Source organism: Triturus cristatus, chromosome 6, assembly GCF_964204655.1.
Source record: "Triturus cristatus chromosome 6, aTriCri1.1, whole genome shotgun sequence".
Lineage (NCBI taxonomy): Eukaryota > Metazoa > Chordata > Amphibia > Caudata > Salamandridae > Triturus > Triturus cristatus.
The window spans coordinates 908,833,659-908,853,278 of NC_140589.1; the positions used below are offsets into that span (position 1 = coordinate 908,833,659).

Here is a 19,620-nt window from a genome sequence, read left to right on the forward strand (position 1 = left end):
GTAAGCAAGAGTGACTGGGTGAAAAGTAGTACATTGTTTCCACGAGTCTGAGGAATCAGGGTTTGTTGTATTCTGAGGTTGCCAAAAACTAATCTCTCTGATAAAAGGAGATTCTAGTGGCACTGTGATCTAGCTAATGCAAAAATAGGCTAACATACTCGGCGGGGGTGTACGGAGTCAGTCTGCCACCAGACCCACAGTATATGTTATCCAAAAACAGCGCAGGTCCTGCATGAAGGGTACTATAGGAACTACACTACATGGCGCCACCAACGTTTGGTACTTATTTAACAGTAGAATCTGAATAGCTCAGTCGTGCTTATTCTCAGAGACCCTACTTACAAAACCAGAGACGTCTGGAGTGTCTGGGCACAAAAACTCTGTCACAGCTGAGTAGGTGAGATATCCTATTTATTGGCTGTTGGTTAATCAAGCTTGAAGGAATTTTCCCAAATTGTGCATAAAACCTTATTTTAATTTCTTCGGACAAATAGTCTGTGTTCTATATGCAATGGCTAACGAAGAAGGAGCTTTAAACCCAATAAACCAGGCACTTAATCAGTCTCAAGAAGACGATGCCAATGCAATTGAGATTGCAGCCAATGTAAGACACACATTGACAGTTCAACTCGTCAAACATGGGTTACCACCCAGAGAAGCTGTAGTAATATTTGTGATAGAGGCACACAAAGATTTCCAAACAGAGGTATTCTACTCATGGGTTATATTCCCAGATCCGAATGCAGTTACAGAAACTTTTCATTATTACCCACATGAAAAAGTTCCAGCGGTCTACACTCCGTTTGCGGAGATTAAAATTCGGCTTACCTACCAGGATTTTTTTTTACTGGTTAATGGCACCCAACCCCACGTTACAACAAGAGCAAGGCTTGGTCCTTTAGGAAGACCAGGAGCAACATGCCCGATATTAGCGACCTATGCACCACATCCTGACATTGACACAATGCCACGTGATGAACTGCTTGTTCAACTCAAAGAGTTGATAAAACTTTACAGAAACATGTCACACTTCGTTTTAAGGACACTAGCGGTCAAATTTACAGTAATTACACCTAATGCACCTCCTACACAGAGCACAGGTACCTTAAATTACTCCACAAACATTACACGCGGTAATGGGCAAAGTGCCCACAAAACGTGAACAAATTCCTTTCTGGGTAGCTCGGAAAATAACCCAGTTAGAAGCAGTATTCCCAAATACAACACCATTTGAAAAACACAGAATGTTAACAATCTGTTTGCCCATGGGGATTACACCACAGTTAGAGGATTGCACCTCTTGGGGTACAGTCTTTGCTGCCATATATACCAGAACACATTGCATTCCTTCATTAGCAGTAATACCTGATGTATTGAGACAAATACAAAATGAGTACGGAGCAGAACCTGCACTAAACTTAGGGATGAAGTTATTAAATAACTACGACCAGGTATCAGCCATAATACTAGCTAACATTAAAGGGGAAGCAGCATCAGTGGCAATCCGCCAACGCCGAAGGGAGCTCTCTCCATTAATTCAGGAAAATGAACTACCCAAAATAATTGAAACTGCGTATGCAGAATTAGGCAGAGATAGTTTGGGGGGGAAGAGCTTTAAAACCTCAACTAATGGGCAGTCCCGAAAAGGACACTTCTAAGCAGACACCTACTTCTTCTATAAAGAAGTGGGATAATAAAAAAGAAAACTCTAAAGACAAGAGATCTCAGTCCCGAGGTAGGTCTCCTCCACAGGAGCCCTCTGAAAAGATACACGTTCCTCTCGTTCCTTTCAGGGCTCGAAGAAAAGCTTCGAAAGAGAAGGACGGTCAGAAAATAGAGAAGAGCATACACAGTCCAAAAACAAGCAGCGCGCTCAAAACTTTACTTCTAAAAAAGAAGATAACCATAACTCAAAACTTCAATTTAAGAAAAAGAAAGTTGCTGGTCCGAAAATCAGGCATGCCCAGAATTCTGAGGACACAACTTCTGAACGGGGAATGGGCTCTGACGATTCTAGACAGTGTGGCAGAAGTAACAATAGCTCGCCAGAACCTGAAGGAATTTCTGGTGACAGCGGGCTTGAATAATGACATCATGGAGGAAACACCAGACACTAGGATGAGCGTCCCACATAAGTTATACGAAATAACACTCCAGATGGAGGGGGACAAGCCCAGGAAAGTAAAAAGTATTTTTTGGAAGAACTTAACATCTGGTTATGACATCCCGTTAGCAGAACAAGATTGGCCACCTACATTCGTAATGGAGTGCCCCAGGGGAGAAAGTATAATTTTTCCTGTATTTTCCAACCACGTTCCCGTTCACCTTAAACATACATATGCACAGGAGTGGGCAGTAGCTCAAGCTCCAGCATTGTACTAAAATCACGCTGGGTGGGATGAGAACTCAACCTACAACGTGATCCCGTTAAAAGTTTCACCGACTGATCAGAGACAATATCCAATAAAGCAAGAAGCTAAAAAACAGGTCAGGGAGATCTTAGATCAACTTGAATAAAAAGGAGTCATTGAAAAATGTACCTTTCCAATGAACAATCCTTTGTTTCCCGTGTCTAAACTCGACAATACATATCGTCTAGTTTTAGATTACAGACATCTAAACTCATGCACAAAGACATTTCCTGTCCAAAATGCACATAGAGCCGCATTAATGAATAACATTGTGCGCAAAAAATACAAAACCACACTTGATATCTCAAATGGATTTTTCTGCCAAAATATAGCGCATTCAGTGCGTTAGGGTCCCAACGACAATTTTGTCGACTAGCAAGAGGAACAGAGGTTTTTAAAAAATTTGATGAAGCGTTGTCCTATGTGGATGATATTTATCTGACAAACGACGACTTAGAGAGGCACTTGACCAGGGTAAGCACCATTATTATGGGATTTGACACAGAGGGCTACAAATGTAACTTTAAAAAAATCAAAAATAGCCCACCTCAATGTCCTATTTTTGGGATATATGAGCTGTCAAGTGAAGGCAAAAGTCTGGCAGCTAACTTTTTAGAAAAGTGTTCGCTGCTCCAGCCTCCGAAATCATTAAAAAAATTATAATCAATACTTGGATCCCTAAATTTTGGCAGGACATACATTTTAGATTATGCACAAAGGGTAAAACCTTTCTACGACTTACTAAAACCTGACTTTTCAGCCAGAGATTGGACACGAGAACATACTAATATTCTTCGTTTACTCCAGGAAGACATGATTGCTTCCAAACACTTCCAAACACTTGGTGATCCGAATAATTGCGGGTCAATGAGGGTACACTTATTTGACCTTCAATGAAGGAGAAACTGTACCAATCGCTTACAAATCACACCTGTACAGAACTGCAGAAATGCGTTTCACTTCAACAGAAAAATACTGACAGCCGTTCAGACTGCTGTAGCAAGAGAAAGAGCACTGACTCAGAGGAAACGCATTATTGTCGTAACCCCGGTACCGGCTTTAGAAGCTGTTACAAAGGCCAGCATCCCAAATGCAAAAGCGTTACGTCCAAGATGGATACAATGGGCTAATTCTCTTACTGCAACAGACGTTGAATACAGATTTGATCCAAGTTTAAAAACACAGTAATTCCTGCAATATGAACAAGAATATCCTCTACCAAATAAAATCTTTCCCCTCGATCAGTATGAATATATTATTTATACTGACGGATCTGCGCAAATGGCCATAGAAAGTAAGCAGCAATATTTTTCGGCGAGTGCTATCGTTAAAGGTCGCATGCGTGATGGCAAGTTCCATCCTAGTTGCACAAAAACGCAATCTCTAGGAGACTGCACGGCTCAGTTGGCAGGATTAAAAGCACTGATACTGGCACTTGTAAATACAGATCACGAATTCACCACACTAATCGTATGTGATTCCTTTTACTGTGTACAATCGTACAATGAGTACTTACAACATTAGGAACAAAACGGGTTTAAGGATGAGAAAGGAGGCACAATTAAGCACAAAATGCTATGGGAACAGGTAGCAGAGTTGAAAGCCGAGCTACCGAGGACTCATGTGATCCATACACTGAGTCATCAACGTGATGGCGTTCACGTTGCAGGGAATTCATTGGCTGATGAAGCCGCAAAGGGGGCTGTTTGCACGGCTTCCGTAGCTGCGCTGACTCAAAAACGAGAATAGACGGAGATATTATGGTAGCTGTCATCGCTTCACGCAAAGGCAGCTCAGCAGTACCTAAAAAATGTCTACTCAAATACTCCTACAAGTTCGATGCACAAAACATTCCATATGCTCAGATTTCTGGAGTGGGGGATAGAGTAATACCAAATATGGATTGTAGGCAAGTTTAATACTAGCTGCACTCGAGGGTTTGGGCTCTACGTACACAGGCGTTACAGCGACTATTTCTTTACTGAAACAGCGCTATTGGTGGCAAGGGTTAACTAAGCAAACTAAAGACTATGTCTTGAAATGCGACATCTGCCAGCAGATGAAAGGCACCACCGTTGCACGCCCGGCACAGACGCCATTATTAAAATCAGACAGACCTCTCGCATGTGTGTACTGCGGCCCCTTACAAACGGACGGGGCTTACAAATATATCATGGTTGCAGTGGATTCATGCTTGAGATTCCTATGGGTATGGCCTCAGCGCTCAGCTGACGCTCGAACTGTTATCAAAGATTTGCGAGTCTTTATCGGCACATACGCAGTTAGCACGTTACATTATGACTCTCGGCCTTACAAAGAGGCCATGGAAGGAATGGGCGTCGCATTGCGGTTCTCATCTCCATACCATCCTGAGCGAAATGAGGTTGTGGAGAGAAAAAAACATGACATAAAGCAATCTTTAACAGCTAGGGTATTATGCAAGGGCGGTAGTTGGGTCACACACCTTTATGGGGTACAGCGGGTATTAAACAACCAGCCAAGAAACTCTCTAGGGGGTGTCACTCCATATGAGGTCCTCTTTGGGAAACGAATGTGGGTACCTGATCTTGATTGTGAAAACGCAGTGGCGAATGAATAACCATTTGATATCCATGATCGTTTGGCTGTTTTACAGGATCTAAATGAATCCAGGACAAAACAAAGCAATGTCCGTCTAAAGCAGACCGCCACTGAGGAAGTCAAGGTAGTTACGGCAAAACCTATCTGGATCCCAAAAGTCGGGAATCTGGTCAGAGAGAAAATTGCAGACAAAAAGGAATTTGGACCTTCATACAGAAACCTGTACCAGTCCTTGCAGTACAAGGAACAAGTACTGTGCTGCTCCCACCTCTTGCCAGAAAAAAGGAGAAAAGATTTGTCTCAATCGACTTAATCAAACCACACTATGTGGCCGATACTAAACAGTAGGCCTAGTGGGCTCCGCTGTAGCAGACGCCCTCCTCTAGTTACAATCCAAGAAGTCCAAACAGAAAGACTCATCATGTTTGAAGAGCCACCTGTAAGGAATGAAGGACTAAGCAACAATTGCAATGGAACTTGTTCCACTTGAACCAGGCATTCAAATTCAAAATGAAAATCAGAATAATTCACAAGTTGCAATTAGACCTAATACAGACGTCTACATCAACATGCCTCGTCGAGAGGAAAATAACTCTTCAACTAATCCCGATGGAATTCCAACAATTGATCAAACTGCTTCTGGCTATTTCATTAACTTTGATACGTTTTCTCTGGATCCAAGTGAGCCGAAAACAACACCAGCCAAAATACCATTCAAGCAACAATTAAAGAACTTTCTTCACCTTCTTCAAAAGACATACCTGGTATCACCTTGGATTGAACTCTGGGTAATTTCTGGGAAATTGTTTTTTCTATTCTGGCTAGGCTTAGTATAGACTTTTAGTATGCTTATCAATGGACACTATCTTCAACGAAGTTCCACAGCCCCAAAGGTCAACATCCTACTGAAGCCACATACATCATCACATCGTGAACAAAGAGACTTGACATCAGTGAACATTACAGCAGTTCCTATACCGGATGGTATAGTATGGGACAAGGTTGATTTTAACATATTCGGCCCGACCGAACGTTTAAAAATTAATCAGGTATTATAAATCAAGTGATTTAATTGCCTCCAGTACATTTTCTGATGATTGTGACATTGAAACAGTAAATAACATGTTGTCTGATTTAGAGAAAACTGCTGCATTTTCTAATCATGAAATGTTAGAGGGTTCATCAGACTATGACAAATTGTACTGTTACCAACATTATGGTCATCATTTCCTGCACAAATCCATTTCAGCTAGGAATGTTTTTGAGTACCATCAGTGGGAACATTGCCCAACACCACCTAAAAGTAGTTCACAAGCGTTTGCACAGAAATTTGCATACTGTTCAGGGTTTAACACAACAGATCCAGCCTCATATTATTATATGGTAGCACCAACATCTGCACTGAAAATGTACCATATAGATTTTGATGCCGGAGTGGGGATCTAGAAGTGTTTCTTAGTGGTACAAACTGCAAGAATGCTTTAAGCGTTTCGCTTATGTGCCAAGATATCGTTTTGCACAGAGCCTGTAATGGTTCAATAGCGAATCTGTCTTGCCACATGAAAGGAACTCCAGTCCTGCATAAAGGATACTATAGGAACTACACTACAATACTAGAGACTTACATGTAAGGTAAATATGCCAATCAGGTATTAGCAGCTTTTACATACATTTGAGGGGTCAAACCACATGCTCTGGGGATTCGACAGCAGGGGCCAGTACGCTTCAGGGTAAAAAAAACAGCTGCACCAGTCCAAAGATTTGGGAGGGTGATCATACAAAAAGAGGCATTTCCTTACCATGTCCATGTGAAATAATCACACTGGCCTGCAAGCAAATAGAACATATCAAACTATATTCATTCATTAAGTTGAAAGATTCATACTAAACATCCAGCCATACTGAGAAGCATTTGTCCATAGGTGGTACATTTCTAGGCTAATTGGCTTAGGGAATGAACCAGATCTACTGTGGTATATTGTAACATGGTGCTATTTTTTGTGCAACTAACCCAATGTAGGAGAACTTGAAAACAGACTATTTTCTTCACAACAAAATAGTGCAAACAGCCTAGTATCCATTCTTACCACACATTAAGTTATACAACTCAATGTTTTCAAAAGGTTCAACCTCAGTCTTGGCCTTGAGTCCAGGTCCATATCCAATGAACAGTGCCTGTGATTTAAGCAGAGTAAAACATATTGACATTTTGAGATCTTTAGAAACTTCTACTAACAGAGTCAAAACATGAACTTCAACAATACAACTCATATTTTAAGGGGGGATTCCAGTATTAATGCTATGCCTGCAGGGCACTGCAGACACTTGAAAATACTAACCCTGATATGATTCTTTGGGGTGATATTTTTTAAATTTTGTTTTACCAATAGAAGAGGATGAAAGAGAGCTAATCCACTCTGTTCAGGAGGGCAGCAAAATACACTTATGCTTGAAAAAATGCACCACTACTCCCAGAAAATGCTTTGTGAGTCAGGTCTGCTTAGTCAAGTGTAATTCAAATCTAAGACAGGAGTAGGAGACAACTACCCATAGAAAGCTTTGGAAATTGTTTGACATTGCGTATAAAGAAGAAGCACCATTCATGAATGATGAGAGGTGAGTTTATTGCAGTAAGGAAAGAATAATCCTCTCACAACTATTTCCTAGCTCAGTCTGACAGCATATATTCCCTTGTGACGCCGGTTCCAACACTAGGAAATAGGAGAAGATTCTTAGGACTGAATGGGAATACATAGTGGACATTAATTTTCAGTTTCACTACTTCTTGCTAGTTCCTTACAGCTTATAAACGTTTCATTTTATACACAACAGACCTCTCCCACAAATGCATATATTCTCCATGTGCGACAACAAAAATTTGTCAGACACTTGGCTTTAGGAATGAAGGTCTGCAGGCAAAGTCTATTCGTGAAATTCAAAACTTACCACTAAGAGTTAAAGGTGTAAAGATAGTCACACTAGACTTTATTCGCTAAGCATGTTGTGCACCTATTGTCGGTGGTGCTAGCTTAAAAGGTTTGTGAACTCGATCTACCTCATAGGTATGGGGTATTCGTGTGCTCTGTGCAAAACGTTTCCATGCATTTGTATACATGTTAGGGACAGAATAAGTGTCTTTTCACCATGGGAATGGGAAAAGAATGCCCCATTGTTTAACACATGTGTGTAGGATGTGTTTGCCCATGGGAAAACCTGGATTCCCCATGGTGAAACAAACAAAATAAATGTACGCTTTTGTATGTTTACCTGTAGATTTTATGGCAAGGCAAACAGGTGCGCATTATTTTGAGACTGGAGGACAATGGGTTATTTGGAGTCATGAGAAAAGTCTTCGCTCTGTTTTTATGTGAAAGTAGCATCGGTCTCTGAGACTTTTTTTTTTTAAACCAGGCTCAGCAACATGCCCAGTTTAATTGAGAGCTCCTTAACCCAAAGTTGGTAAACGTAGGCCAGCAGGTCAGAAAAAACAAAAAACAAGTTGATATACCAGGATTAAGAATATCTTTGTCGCTGGAGATATGATAGGGGGATTCTGCTCATCAATGTACAGTCCAAAAGGTCCTTGCTGAAGGAACTTAAAGAAGGCTGTGTGGCACAGAAAAGATACCCAAGTGATCCAGTAAAAAAGGCTCTTGTCATAAGGCAACTAACAAGATTACGACTTGACAGAAGGAGAGAGAGAGACAGAGAGAGCCTGCTATGTAAGATAAGGTTGTAGGATAGTTGGGCATTGCAAAGCTGTGCTCAATGTAACAAACACTAACAGTCATATGTACATGCCTCAAGTATGGTTTAACAAGTTAGGAATGTAACTGGAGCACTTTGAATGATGGGGATACAAATAATTTGGTCTTAATGACAGAAAGTAATTAAATTTGTGGCAAAATTAGGCACCAAACACTTAACCAAAGCAAGGTGACCAACCTCGTCCTCTGCACAAATGTCTGTGAGACCACGCCAGAAGGCAGGGGCCAAATGATTCAGCTTCGACTCAGCTAACCAACGTAGAGCATCGGTCAAATATTTTGAAAAATAATGTAAATTAGAATGAGGGGTCAGAGGAATTCTGATCAAACACTATTAATTAAAAATGTTGGTGGGAACAGGGCTTCTCGGAAATGGAAAGAAGACTGTGTGAAGTCAGTATACTAGTCAGTCATCGCATTCCAGTCTAAGAATCGCGATAACAGGTCAACGTTTACAAGAACAACCATGTTACAAAACATACACACACATTTTAACATGAATAACAATAAAAAAAACTCACAATAGTCATTAATACCAACTTCTTGTTCCCACAATATGGCCATCTTTCAAATCCCTGTCTCTCAAACATCTAGCTAACATCCTTAACTCAAACCACCACCAAAGAAGATGATGTCTCACCCTCTTCCTTCATCAAAGCCCTCTCTGGAAATGCTCTCTCATCCATACTCACCATTGCCAATATCTCCCTCTCTCATGGTATGTTCCTGATGCTCTGAAGAAAGGCCAGATCCTCCCACTCCTGATGATACCCATGCTATACCCGGAAGACCGTGCCAGCTATAGGCCCATAATTAATATACTCTTCATCAGCAAGATCATCAAAAAGCATTCTATGTGCAATTTCAAGATCACATTCGTGCCAACCATCTCCTGCATGACTAATGAGCCGTCTTAAATTGAAACTGCAGCATGGAAAGAGTTACTTTACAAATCGGAGTAGACAACCTTCTGACCACAGATAAAGATGAGGCCTTCCTTCAGATATTACTGGACCTCTCAGTTGCCTCTAACACCGTTAATCAGCTCACCAAGCTAGTCACCCTGAAATGTCAAATGGGATTCACTAAACACCATTTACCTGTTCTCCTATTTAGCCAGACAACAATAGTTCATTAATATGGGTATCTCAATGTCCCAAAAAATCCTAATCACCAGCAGAGTTCCTTAGTGTTCCATACTTGTTCCCTTTAATCTTCAACCCTCACATTGAGCCCCTAGGGCCTCTACTCACAGATAGAGACTTAAACATTCATCAATATCCTGAAGAAACTACTTTTGAAAGTTCCCTTTGTTCCACACATCAACTCTTAAGACACTGCCTACACCTTACTTAGGCCTGGATGTTGAGCATCTACCTGAAGCTTAGCCTTGCCAAAACAGAATTCCTGCTATTTGTAAAGAACAATAAGGAACAGCCAGGCGAAACTTGGCTCAATAACATAAACCTGAAAGGAATCGTACCCTAACTTCCACCCAATGTCATGTCTCTCAGATTCACCCTGGACAACACCCATCTCACCCTTGAGGAACACATCATCAACAAAACCAGGTCAAACAGGTACCAGATCTTAAGAAAAATAGATTCCTTCAAGAAAGTGACTTCAGGTCGCTCATGCCCTAGTACACTTCTAGCTATGGTCCATGTCTTTACCAGATTCCATACGTGCTGTGATTCAGGGCATAATACATGCTGCAGCATGTCTCATTAAAAGCTTGAAAAATGTGGTTGCTTTACCCCCACCATGATAGAAGTCTACTGGCTCCTCTTGCCAGCCTACGCCAACTTCAAAACCAGCTGCATTATTTACAAAAGCATTCTGACAAGCACCTCTGATTACTTAGTGGGCAAACTCACCATCTACAGCGGCTCTAGGCACACATGCAGCCCTGGGCATTATAAGACTGAAGACAAAAAGTGTAAAAATTAAAAAACATAACAACAAGTCTTCTTCCACCAATGCACCTTGGTTATGGACCACTATGCCCTAACCTTCAGAACTGCTCAAATTCAGGAAAGAGTTGGAAATTCATCTTTTTTTTAAAAACACTACATCATGATGAGGTAACAGCCCACCAACCCTACTATTATATGTTGACTTTTCTTTGCCTTAGAACGTGTACATCATTCTGCTGCCTTTTGGCTAGGTTTGTGCTATACAAATTTCACACTCATACATACAATTACAGAACAGAGAGGATGTTACACTTCTTTGAAAGTTCTAAATCAAATAATACAAGTGTTGGGGTCCCCTCCCTGTAGCCTGATGCACTGTTCATGCTAAGGTTAATGCTGTGAAAAAGATTCAATGACAAAGCAACTGGAAGCCGAGGCCAGTGTTTCTCTATATGCTGCAGAATGGTCTCGCAGGATTATGAAGAGATGTGAATGAGTAGTGTCGCTGATGCACAATACCACCACCCACAGTTATTTATTATTGATTAGGTAATTGAGAATAAAACAAATAAAAGCTTCCTTAACCAGCAAAATGATAAAACGCTAGAGAAATATTCTCAAACCCCAGTGCTTAATTTGTACAGGTGAGTGCAGGTGGTGGGCACTGGCACTCATTTTTTAAAATAGGGACTTCTTTCTCATTATCAGACTTTGACCCAGCACAACAGACAAAAGCATGAAGGGGAGGAATAGGCAAGAAGAGATATATTTGGAAAAACAGTGACAAAGAAGGAAAGCAAGGCTGAAAAAGAACCTACATGTAAAATAGACGGGAGTGTCTAGCGGTGGAAGAAAAAGGCATGAGTTGGAATCAGGACCATATAACCTTCGTATTTCGCATTAGTTAGGGACAGTGACTGGCTTAGAAAAACTTTGGGCTCCTGTATTTTTTATACAAATTAAGCTGGCTATAATCACTCTTTCACTAACCAAAGAACATTTTCAATGCTTATCCATCCGAGTCTAAAAAATAAGTTTTGCATCTGACACGTTCAAATCTTCTTTGTGCTGAGTACCCCCACAAATTGTCACCGTTTCTTGACCTATACTGAACTAAATGAAGCCCCTCGGTTCTGCCAGCTCTATTCTACTTCAATGTGAGTCACACCCCTAGGCAACTATTTGGAGGTAACTACCAAATTCAAATTCATTGTCACATTGCAGATGTATCCTCACCTCATTTGTTGATAATTGAATTAGCAATAGAAAGGGGCCCTAAACATTCCAAGGCAGGAGAAAACAAGAGAAAGACGAAAGGATTTCCTAATATAGGTGCACTGTTTTACAATTTATTTTCATGCACTAATATTAAAGGTGTGAAAATTATTTCATGCATTATGAGGATTAAACATGTTAAGTTGAACATACCTGCATATTTTTGAACCGATTGTCTGATCCATGAAATCCTCCAGAGCAATACTTGTTGGTGCCTGCCAACCTGTTTTGAAACAATATGATTAAATTAAAGAGGCAGCCGTGTTTGCATGGAGGTAGGCCCAGGCGGAGACCTCAACCATAACAACATTATAAGACTCTGACCCAGAGAAAGAGACAGAAATGCAGAAAGGCGAGAGAGAAGGAGGAAGAGAAAACTAGAAAAACAGTGGCCATCGGGGAAGCCCCAGAATCCATCTAGAGTGAGAGAGAGACGGGAAGAGTAGGGTGCAGAGGAAAAAGGTGTGAGATATAATCAAGCATGGGAAGCCTTGGCATTTTGAAACCCCCCGCATTTTGCTGCAACACATTACAGCACCAGCAGCACACTACTGAGAAAAAACGTTTCACCCTGTGCTTATTGTTTGATTTATTACAAATTAAGTATAAACAGTGCTTAATTTGTGCAGGTGCTTTCTGGTGCTCAGCACCAGCACTTAATTGCCAGCACCGGGGCTTATGACATCCTGCCACATGGTAGTGGTGTCTGTCAATTTAGGTACGAGCACAACAACTTCTGCTTATTATTTCCATTTCCAATTATTAGTATTTGCCTCCAAAGCCATTCTTATAGCTTTGGGGGCCTGTAATAGTATGAACTGTCACACTTTTAAGAGTGTGATGATTAGTAGTGTGTTGGTGCTGCCATTTGCAGTGCTGCTAGGGGCAATGGATGGTGCAAGCTCTAGTGTCCTCTTGTCGAGAGCCCCGGCACTACGTTTTTTTACAAATTAAGCACTGAGTATAAAGCTATCGAAGTTTTTCTCAATGCGGTCTGAGGCTCCCCTCGGGCTCCAATTATGGTTGTAATTTGTTACTAAACTATGGTTAGAAGGTATTTTCCTTAGGGGACAATGGCCCATGGAACGTTTGCTAAGCCACTGGTTGGGAAGCAGAGAGATTTCCTCAGCTTTTAAGAGGGAGATGGATTTCAGGGAACCCCTTTGATCGTACAGGACATTCTACAGAAATTGCTACAAAGCTCAATTCTCAGAAAACAACTTTTTTTCAAGTTCTGACCCTTGACATTTTTGTAGCGCCAACTCAACCCCAATATTGCACACGCAGTAAACAACCCTTCTGAATTATTGTATGTACCCATTATGGAAAGTGCACCTGGGCAAACATGTCAGAGCAGCTGAAAGCAGAGAATGCTTGTGCTCCGCATTTCCAGGCCGAAGATCCCCTACGGCAGAGCTAGTCGACCCAAAGCTAAATTGAGGGTTGAAGGGAGAAGTGATAGTTTGAACACCTAGTGCCAAAGCTCTGCTAGTCACCACCTACAGACTGCAGCCTCACAATGGCAAGAAGAGAGTTCTCGGAAATAAAGCAACACACTGAAAAGTTTCCAAACAACAGGTTTTTTTTCGTTGGCATGTGTAGTTTGCACAAGTTTTGTATACTTAAGAGATCAGCTCGTGCAAGGTCAAAATACTTAACTGGTAAGTACAAAAGCCCTGATTTTGGGTGTAGGGTTTGAAGGAAACTCCAAGAAGAATCTGCAAGTATGAGTAAACTGAACATACACAATGCCTGTTAACACACTCTCATTTCCTGGATTAGCAACAATTTGCTACAAGTCTCCCAATATTAGTCATTTTCCTTATAAAAGAAAACGTGTTTGTTAAATCATTAACAGTTTAAAAAGAAACGCTATTGAAAATGCCCATTTTATTATTCCTCTTACCTATCAATCTGCCACTGAGCATCGGCGTAAAAAGTGAGCCTTTCAATTCGCTCATTTTTGGCAAAGTGGAAACGCTTAGGCAAGTGCTGTTTGAGGTAAGCTTTGAAGTGCTGGTCCGGGGACTTGCACTAAAAAGGATGAAAACAAAAGTTTAATGAATGGGATCTCACTAAACACATATTTAAGTACATGGCTCCATTAGTCATACACAGGCGGCACGATCAAGGATGTCTAAGTGTGCAAACTTATCATAGAAAGTGAATTTCATGTGAAACCGCCTCTCAGAAAGGAAAAACAACGGGGAATACCACAGAATGGAAACTGTTAGACCCGGGATAACTGGTTGGCTGAGGAAGGAACCTTAGGCCAAGTAGGGACCCGCGTTCCAACGTCAGGGAAAGGAAGGTCACCTTTTTAGATAGCCCCGCTCACCCCCTCGGTAGCTTGGCACGAGCAGCCAGGCTGATCTTCAAGGCAAATGTGTAAAGTATTTGCAACCACGCTCACAACAACCCAATGATACCACAAATAGACTCCACACGAGTTTTATAAACTTTATATGAAAAGATATACGATAAGACCACACAATATAAATCCAATATATGAGGTTGTGTACTATTTCTCCTGGCCGGTTGGAGGTTCTGGCGATATTAATGAGCACTGATAAAACATTCTCCTGTAATCCTAATATCATGTTATACAGTTTGTTAGGCTAGAATCAGGCACTTTTGCAATGTAAAAATCTGTAAGGCGTAAAGCAGCAATTAGACACTCTGCAAGGTAAAATAATGCAATGCGTAATACAACTACCAGGTATGTCGTTAAGCAGAAATAAGGCAATGCACAATACACTAATCAGGTAATTCGTTATGCAGAAACAATGCAATGCGCAATACGCCAATCAGGTACTCCGTTATGCAGAAATGATGCAATGTGTAATACGACATGCAGAAAAGGAATAATGCGTAATACACTCAGGCACCGATAACTGTGCCTTAGGCGGTCTTTCCACCTCTCCTTCTGACTTCCAGTCAGCATCTCAACAGTTGCCCCCAACACAGGTTTGATGTAATCAAAAAGTGCAGCTCCGCACTCCGGCCCCTGTACTGCCACTCCCTTGGCAATACGGGCCGCAACACGAGCCGAAGCAGAGGCTTGCGCTGCCGGAACGAGAGAGAGGCCGAGAGAGTCTCCCTCCGAGCCCGCGCCCCGCACAAGGAGTGGATACACGTTACCTGGGGGGCACAAACTCACTCTCCTCTCCTCATCCAGCGGCTGGACCTCCAATGCAACTTTGTGAATTGGCAACGGCGGGCTCAAGCCGGCAACTCAGCTCCTCTGGGACTGCTGGTCCGTGCCGCTACAGTTACGAAGATCTCAGGCTGCCACAGAGCACATGCACATAGAGTCGCTGAGTCTTTCTTAAGCTTCGGGTGCACGATCACTGGGCACTCCACCCACAGGTCTCAGGCAGCACGAAGATCACGCGCACAGCGTCGTTGAGACTCACTTTAATTCCGGTGCACACGATAACAATGCAAATCCTTACGAAGGTCTCACGGTGCACAACGCACACGCACACAGCGTCGATGAGACTCACTTGGATTCCGGTGCACATGATCACTGGACAATCCTCACAAAGGGGTTCGGGCTGCACAAAGCACACGCACACCGCGTCGCTGATCCTTGCTTGGACTCCAGGTGTCTACAATCACAGGCAACGCCTTACGAGGGTCTCAGGCTGCAAGAAGCACGCACACACAGCGTCGCTGAGGCTCTCATGGAAACTTTTGTGTTCCTGTGTTTCCGAAACAGGGAGCGACCTCACCTCAGGCCCTTGGGGATAAGTTACTTCAGGACACAGTACACAGCAAAATCCTTTCAAGCAGGGGGACACAGCACACAGCAAAGTCCCTTTAGCCTTTTCTTGGTTAAAACAGCAAACTGCTGGCCAGCCTCAGAACACACAGCAAGGGTCAGTCCTATCCTTCAGTCTCTTCAGTTGTTTCTTCCTTGGCAAAGGTCCTCTTGACCACAAAGTACCTCTTGTTCACACTTGATCAAACCATTCTCCAAAGTTCATGGGCTTCAGCTCTCATAGTTATACCCCTCAATGGCTTTGAAGTCTTTGTGTTCAGGGGCACTGACCAGTTCTGGGTGCCTCCCTGCCAGTGACACCTTTCTTCCTTTCATTAGTGGGGGTCTGGATTCTCAATCACTCAGCAGGAGATGGGACAATTGTTTTATAGCAGCAACCCAGGCCTCTTCAACTCTAGGGGCTTCTCCCCTCCCTACACTCCAGATGCAGGTCAGCCTGTTGCTGTCTCACTCCTCCCCCGGGTCAAGACATTCCCCAGATCCTATAGCTTTCAAATCCAGACAGTCAATCCACAGCCAGTCAGAGACACACAGAAATGTTAGAGCACAAAAACACAGCCACTTCTAAAAGAGTGGCTTCTAAACACATAATGCAAAAACCGCCTTCATAAAAAGACGTGTTTTTACATTGTGAGTTCAGGCATACTAAACTTCACCTTTCAATCTTAAGCCTTTGGGAGGATAGACTGGAAAACATATTACACAGCCTACCCATTCTGTCCTATGGGCAAGATGGCCTTTCAACTGTGAAAAATTAAATGGAGTTTATTTCACTGTCAGGACATGGCACACCTTAGTACATGTCCTACCTTTCACATGCACTGCACCCTGTCCAGGGGGTACCCTAGACCTACCATAGGGTGTCTGATGTGCATAGAAAGGGAAGGGTAAGGTCTGGCAAGAGAGTGCACTTGTCAGAACACCATGGCAGTTTAACAAACTGCGCGCAGGCCCTGCAATGGCAGGCCTGAGTTCCCTTTTTAGGGCTACTTGTGTGGGTGGCATAAATAGTGCAGCAGGCCCACTTGTAGCATTTGCATTACCAACCCTGGCACACATATCATGGACAACCAATTACCATTCTACTTTATACAGGGAGCACTCGCACTTTGACACTGTTTAGCAGTGGCAAAGTGTCAAAAGCATCTAAGTTAGCAACACCATGTCATAAAAAAGGTCTAGGGGGAAAGCAAAAAGTTTAGGGAACTTGAGCCAAAAAGAGACAAGTCTTACAGAAACAATTTACAAAATAGAATCAAAAAGTAAGTAGGCAATCCGAGAAGCCTTGCATTAATTACAAAATCACTTGAGACTACTTCTGCTTAGGACACCCATCACCCAAACAGTCTTATAATCATGCATGGACGACATCGGCCTGCGCCCCAAACCGATCAGACTAAGAAAGTGTGCTGCACACTCACACTGTGGTAGTTATACTATACAAATGACAATAAAATAACATCAAATAAAAAATAAATTGGTAGTAGGATCTTAGGCTAATTTAATAAATGACTGTGGCCTCTGCCATATGCAATATATTACCTGTCAATCAATAGGATTCCGGCATAAATGTCTTGAGACTGTAAATATGGGATAAGGACCTTGCAACGGATGTAAGGATATATGGCCCATCACTTTACAGTTCAATAACCACATATGCCTCTGATAGGCACTGATGATTAGCAAACATGATGTACAAAGTTCAAACTACCATATGTCTTAGAATATATTATGGTATATTCATGTGAAAATTGCACAGTCTGCAATTAGTACAGCCTTGCAGTTCTAATGGAGTCTGGGGGGCTCATTATGATGGCGGAAGGACCGCCACCGCCATCATACAGATAATTCCCGCCGCGAAATTAGGAAGGCGGGGGGAATCCCAATAGTTCCCGGGTGGACGGAAAGTCAGTTTGCCATGGTTCCGCAAGGCGGTCCTTTTCCGCCCGCCTTACGGAACCAGGTCAACATTGCGGTGGTGCCTTGCAGGCAACGCCATAGGGATTACAGTATCCCTTTCTGCCTGTCTTTTTGAGGCGGATATCCCGCAGCAAAAAGACAGGCAGAGACTGGCTTTGGGGGCCAGTTGTGGGCCCACTCTGTGTGTGGGGGTGGCAGGGGTGCACTGGGGGGGTACCCATGGTACCCCTCTGCATTTCCCTGCATGGTACCTGCCACTTAGTGCATAGAAATGCTCAGCATGGCCTTTTAACATTGCAGACGGTGCTGCAGCCAGCAGCACCGTCTGTAATGTTAAAAGGCTAGGATGTGCCCGCCAGTATGGCTGGCACATCCTAATTGCACTGGTGGGACCACCGCACGTCTGGCGGGCGGTCCCAGCACCTCTATGATGGCTCATCATATAAGCCCCTTGGAAACTAGATTACGAGTTGGCTGAGAAAAGATGTGCTATCAGCTCTGTATTTGTGCTTCATTTACTTCTTCCTGTAAGCATGTCTTAGACGTATAAGCATTGTTCTACTAAACCCACTCAGGCCCGATTACAAGTTGCTCATTAATTTCCGACCCATTCGTAATTACGATTTCCGTTTTAACACATCTGCATATTTATCAGATTTGTTAAATATCTCAACATTCGGAAAATTTCAAAAGGTCGATCCTGCCAAAATTTAACAGGGAAAAGTATATGGCATTTACCATGCATTAAATGCCAAAATCTGCATGTCATTCCCCAGAGACTCATAATGGGTGCAATTCATCACTCTCAATAAATAACTAATCCCATGGTATTGGTACTTACCAGGTGTGATAAATGCCACCTGCACTTTTAATCAGGCCCTAATGCGCGTCAAACCTACTTCATTGTATTTGTTAAAATGCTTGCTTCCTTGAGGTCACTGAGCACGGATCCAAATCTTAAAAGTATCATTTAAAGAGGTAGGGTTTTAATCTTATTCTGATACATAGTAGGTCTTCACACACACCGAGGTCAGAGGGTAGACTGTTCCATCTTGTTGAACTCTGTATGGGAAGCCCTTTCTCAAGGCTTGTGATCTATTTATCCAGGGCTTTAAGTGGGATGAAAAAACTGGGGGTCTCTCTAAGGGGCGTGGCTGATGTAATAAAGGGCGAGGCTTAAAATATGTAGGCTAAAAATCGGTGTTTAGCATTGTGTGCCCCCCCGATTGGTATTTTGCTGCTTCTGTTATTGCATCCAGATATATATTAGAACAAGTAACATTACACCAACAACAAGCCAGGACTATTGACTTTGTCCGCATTCGCGCAACATCGCGCCACCGACGCCACCGGGGAGACTACAGCTCCCAGACTCCTCTTGGGCTCCACCAGCTGGACTGACCTCGCGCCAGTAGGCACTTAAAGGGCATCGCGGCTCCCGCTTCGCAGGAACCGCGCAACATCGCGACACCGACGCCACCGGTTAGACTACAGCTCCCAGACTCCTCTTGGGCTCCACCAGCTGGGCTGACCTCACGCCAGGAGGCGCTTACAGGGCATCGCGGCTCCCGCTTCGCGGGAACCGCGCAACATCGCGACACCGACGCCACCGGGGAAACTACAGCTCCCAGACTTCTCTTGGGCTCCATCAGGTGGGCTGACCTCGCGCCAGGAGGCACTTAAAGGGCATCGTGGCTCCCGCTTCGCGGGACGCGCGCGGGCAAAGCCCGGGCCAAGGGCGGGCCCGTCCTTGCCCGTCTGTGACCGGAGGAGCAGGGTCGGGCCACCCCTCTAACGTCAGCAATGGGTAAGCGGAAGCAACCATATAGTCAAGCTCAGAGCGGGCTAAAAGCTAAGATGCCTAGAAAGTCAGCATCTATTATATCTTATTTAACCTCAGCGGTAGGGGCCCTGAACAAGGAAATCGCTAGCTGGGCCTGGGCACGAGGGATGACTCAGATGAGCGG

General features: G+C 43.1%; 1 protein-coding gene across 1 annotated transcript in view; it reads right to left on the reverse strand.

Moving 5' to 3' along the window:
- Positions 1-19,620, reverse strand: part of ENPP1 (ectonucleotide pyrophosphatase/phosphodiesterase 1) — a 519,644-nt gene that overhangs the window by 126,366 nt on the left and 373,658 nt on the right. The window contains exons 15-17 of the mRNA XM_085611568.1: positions 13,856-13,983; positions 12,103-12,172; positions 7,079-7,166 (exon numbers count right to left, since the gene is read on the reverse strand). Coding sequence (XP_085467694.1) covers positions 7,079-7,166; positions 12,103-12,172; positions 13,856-13,983 — 286 coding nt within the window. The remainder of the gene's footprint in view (positions 1-7,078; positions 7,167-12,102; positions 12,173-13,855; positions 13,984-19,620) is intronic.